General features: G+C 42.9%; 1 protein-coding gene across 1 annotated transcript in view; it reads left to right on the top strand.

Moving 5' to 3' along the window:
- The window catches only part of LOC115182690 (synaptic vesicle glycoprotein 2B), a 33,203-nt gene that overhangs the window by 25,442 nt on the left and 2,761 nt on the right, over positions 1-5,000 (top strand). Inside the window, exons 5-9 of the mRNA XM_029744190.1 lie at positions 1-10; positions 607-695; positions 2,405-2,569; positions 2,701-2,834; positions 4,775-4,978. The exon at positions 1-10 is cut by the window's left edge and continues 104 nt beyond it. Coding sequence (XP_029600050.1) covers positions 1-10; positions 607-695; positions 2,405-2,569; positions 2,701-2,834; positions 4,775-4,978 — 602 coding nt within the window. The remainder of the gene's footprint in view (positions 11-606; positions 696-2,404; positions 2,570-2,700; positions 2,835-4,774; positions 4,979-5,000) is intronic.

The raw sequence follows: 5,000 nt of genomic DNA, 5'->3' as shown, positions 1-5,000 counted from the left end.
CCTCAAACAGGTAACAGCTGGACTGTCAGACACCAACCTCCTCAAACAGGTACCAGCTGGACTGTCAGACACCAACCTCCTCAAACAGGTAACAGCTGGACTGTCAGACACACCAACCTCCTCAAACAGGTAACAGCTGGACTGTCAGACACCAACCTCCTCAAACAGGTACCATAGAGTAACCATTTCAGGGGGGAGCCCCAACCGGGATTCAATCAGCATCCAACAACTGTCAACCCAACACCTCAGACGTTACACCAAGATATCCTAGTCCCTAGGAGGACGCTAGGTGTTGGATTAAGATGGATACAATACATATTCTTGATTCAAAATGTTAGAGAGTTTTTGAACATTGCCAATGCACTGCTCTTAAAGAGTGTGTTGAAAACTGTCAATAGCACAGCTGATAAGTGTATCTGAACCAGGAGGGTGTTGAAAACTGTCAATAGCACTGCTGATAAGAGTGTATCTGAACCAGGAGTGTGTTGATAACTGCCTATAGCACTGCTGATAAGAGTGTGTCTGAACCAGGAGGGTGTTGATAACTGTCTATAGCACTGCTGATAAGAGTGTATCTGAACCAGGAGGGTGTTGTTGCCTCTACAGGTGATGCAGAATGTGATATCCCTGGCAGCGCCAGACCTCAGACTGCAGAGTCTCTTCCTGGCTATCGTCTGGTTCACCATGGCCTTCAGGTAAAACAAACCGTAGTAACCTTTTGTCGTGAGTAATATTCAACACATCCCCCTCGTGTTATTCCATCAGGTGCTCCTAAACCAAAACAGGAGATATCCAATCCAGTCAAAAAGCTTTCCAGATGGTGAATGTCTGCGTGTCTAAAACTATAACGTGATAGCTTTGCTACCTGTCGAGAGCGCCTGTTAACCTCTCTGGCGCATGTGGGACGAACTCGTCCCACCTACGTAACAGCCACTGAAATCCAGTGGCGCGATTTTTGAATCGTTAGAAATACTATTACTTCAATTTCTCAAACATATGACTATTTTACAGCTATTTAAAGACAAGAATCTCGTTAATCTAACCCCACTGTCCGATTTCAAAAAGGCTTTACAACGAAAGCAAAACATTAGATTATGTCAGCAGAGTGCCCAGCCAGAAATAATCAGACACCCATTTTTCAAGCTAGCATATCATGTCACATAAACCCAAACCACAGCTAAATGCAGCACTAACCTTTTATGATCTTCATCAGATGACACACCTAGGACATTGTGTTATACAATACATGCATGTCTGTTCAATCAAGTTCATATTTATATCAAAAAACAGCTTTTTACATTAGCATGTGACGTTCAGAAAAAGCATAACCCCCGCAAACTTCTGGGGAATTTACTAACAGTTTGCTAAATTACTCACGATAAACGTTCACAAAAAGCATAACAATTATTTTAAGAATTATAGATACATTACTCCTCTATGCACTCGATATGTCCGATTTTAAAATAGCTTTTCGGATGAAGCACATTTTGCAATAATCTAAGTACATAGCCCGGCATCACAGGGCTAGCTATTTAGACACCCACCCAGGTCAGCCTCCACCAAAATCACATTTCCTATAAGAAAAATGTTCTTACCTTGCTTGTCCTTAGTCAGAATACACTGCCAGGACTTCTACTTCAATAACAAATGTTGGTTTGGTCCCAAATAATCCATCGTTATATCCAAACAGCGATGTTTTGTTCGTGAGTTCTAGACACTATCAGAATGCTACATCACGGTCTCGCGCATGGCGCATTGGCGTGACAAAAAATGTCTAAATATTCCATTACCGTACTTCGAAGCATGTCAACCACTGTTTAAAACCAATTTTTATGCCGTTTATCTTGTAGAAAAGTGATAATATTCCGACCGGGAATATGCATTGAGCCTAAACAGCCGAATAAAATTTCTCCTCAGGAGCGAATCGTGCATGCGCCTCATTCAAAGGTCCTCTGAGCCGCCACTTGCCAAAGGCGATAATGTGTTTCAGCCTGAGGCTGCCTCGTCAACCTTCAGGTATTTCCCGGGTTCTGAGAGCCTATCGGAGCCCTGGGAATTGTCACGTTACAGCTAAGATCCTTACTTTTCAATAAACAGATGCAAGACGCACGACTCCTTGTCAGACAGGGTACTTCCTGCTTGAAACCTTGTCAGGTTTTTGCCTGCCATAGGAGTTCTGTTATACTCACAGACACCATTCAAACAGTTTTAGAAAATTCAGAGTGTTTTCTATCCAAACCTGAACAATAATATGCATATTCTAGCTTCTGAGTTGGTGTAGGAGGCAGTTAAAAATGGGCACATATTTTTTCCAAAATTCTCAATACTGCCTCCTATCCCAAACAGGCTAAGTCAGTGTCGGACGTGTCAATCACGATGGATGACTCTTCCTTCTGTGTCTCAGCTACCACGGGCTGTCGGTGTGGTTCCCTGATATGATCAAGTACATGCAGTACGAGGAGTACGAGTCCAAGGTGAAACTCTTCCATCGAGAACGAGTGGAACGATTCCACTTCAACTTCTCCCTGGTTAACCAGATCCACAAAGAGGGAGAATATGTTCACGACAAGTATGTCACAGTGATGGACACGATGGGATATTTTTGACTGGACAACTAGAGTGTTACAATGTTGTCAGATGTCTCCACTGAAGCAGTGCTGTTCTCTCTCTAAAAAAAACCTTGTGCTATCTCTTATCTAGGTTTATGAATATAGAGATCAAGTCTGTGAAGTTTGAAGATTCCCTGTTTGAGAACTGTTACTTTGAGGATGTCAGGTCGACCAACACCTACTTCGAGAACTGCACCATCAAGAACACGGTCTTCTATAACACAGGTAGGGTGTTATATATTCTGTGCAAGGATTCTCACAAATCAATCAATATCATAAGGTGAATGCACCAATTTGTAATTCGCTCTGGATAAGAGCGTCTGCTAAATGACGTAAATGTAAATGTAAATGTAATTTGTCCCTGATTCAAGCGCCGTAGAGAGACCAGACAAGGTTGTACAATGTCTCCTTTGCTGTTCACCTTAGCCATTGAACCTCTTTCTGAGACTATCTGGATATGTGAGGTGTATTATGTATGTGATGTACAGTGCATTTGGAAGGTATTCAGACCCCTCAAATGTTTTCACATTTTGTTACGTTACAGCCCTATTCTAAAATGGATTAAAAATATAAAAAAATCCTCATCAATCTACACATAATACCTCATAATGACAAAGTGGAAACAGGTTTTTAGAAATGTTTGCTAATTTATAAAAAATAAAAAAATGTATTTACATAAGTATTCAGATTTTTTGCTATGACACTCGAAATTGAGCTCAGGTGCATCCTGTTTCCATTGATCATCCTTGATGTTTCTACAACTTGATTGAAGTCCACCTGTGGAAAATTCTACAAGTTGGATTTGATTTGGAAACTCACACACCTGTCTACATAAGGTCCCACAGTTGACAGTGCATGTCAGAGCAAAAACCAAGCCATGAGGTGGAAGGAATTGTCCGTAGAGCTCCGAGGCAGGATTGTGACTAGGCACAGATCTGGGGAAGGGTACCAAAACATTTCTGCAGGATTGAAGGTCCCCAAGAACACAGTGGCCTCCATCATTCTTAAATCGAAGAAGTTTGGAAACACCAAGACTCTTCCTAGAGCTGGCTGCCTGGCCAAACTGAGAAATTGGGGGAGAAGGGACTTGGTCAGGGAGGTGACTAAGATGCCAATGTTTACTCTGGCAGAGCTCCATAGTTCCTCTGTGGAGATGGGAGAACTTTCCAGAAGGACAACCATCTCTGCAGCACTCTACCAATCAGGCCTTTATGTTAGAGTGGCCAGACGGAAGCCACTCCTCAGTAAAAGGCACATGACAGCCCACATGAAGTTTGCCAAAAGGCACCTGAAGGACTCTCAAACCATGAGAAACAAGATTCTCTGGTCTGATGAAACTAAGATTGAACTCTTTGGCCTGAATGCCAAGCGTCACTTCTGGAGGAAACCTGGCACCATCCCTACGGTGAAGCATGGTGGTGGCAGCATCATGCTGTGGGGATGTTTTTCAGTGGCAGGGACTGGGAGACTAGTCAGGATCAAGGGAAAGATGAACGGAGCAAAGTACAGAGAGACCCTTAATGAAAACCTGCTCCAGAGCGCTCAGGACCTCAGACTGGGGCGAAGGTTCACCTTCCAACAGGACAACGAAGCTAAGCACACAGCCAAGACAATGCAAGGGTGGCTTCGAGACAAGTCTCTGAATGTCCTTGAGTGGCCCTGCCAGAGCCCGGACTTGAACCTGATCTAATATCTCTGGAGAGACCTGAAAATAGCTGTGCAGCGACGCTCCCCATCCAACCTGACAGAGCTTGAGAGGATCTGCAGAGAAGAATGGGAGAAACTCCCCAAATACAGGTGTGCCAAGCTTGTAGCGTCATACCCAAGAAGACTCAAGGCTGTAATCGCTGCCAAAGGTGCTTAAACAAGGTACTGAGTAAAGGGTCTGAATACTAATGTAAATGTGATATTTCCATGTTTAAATTTTAAGACATTTGCAAATATTTCTAAAAACCTGTTTTTGCTTTGTAATTATGGTGTGTAGATTGATGAGGGAATTTATTTTTTTTAAATCAATTTTAATGCTGTAATGTAACAGAATGTAAAAAAGATTAAGGGGTCTGAATACTTTCTGAATGCACTGTAAATGTGATGTGGACATTGAACAGAGCACAGATGATCTATGATCTCATTTGGGACTGTCCCTTTATCTCTGTGATTGGCAGACCTTTGGGAAGACTCTAAGTTTATAGACTGTCAGATGGAGAATGCAACGTTCCTCCACCCGAAGAAAGGCTGCCATCTGAACTTCCAGGAGGAGAACGACATCGTTATCTACATGGTCAGCTTCCTGGGGAGTCTAGCAACACTGCCAGGCAACATCCTGTCAGCCCTCTTCATGGACAAGATAGGAAGGATCAAAATTATAGGTGAGTGAAGTGATGACACGTA

The sequence above is a fragment of the Salmo trutta genome, unplaced genomic scaffold (genome assembly GCF_901001165.1).
Source record: "Salmo trutta unplaced genomic scaffold, fSalTru1.1, whole genome shotgun sequence".
Classification (NCBI taxonomy): Eukaryota; Metazoa; Chordata; class Actinopteri; order Salmoniformes; family Salmonidae; genus Salmo; species Salmo trutta.
Note: the sequence above shows the minus strand (reverse complement) of the source record. Positions and strands in the feature narration are given on the sequence as shown.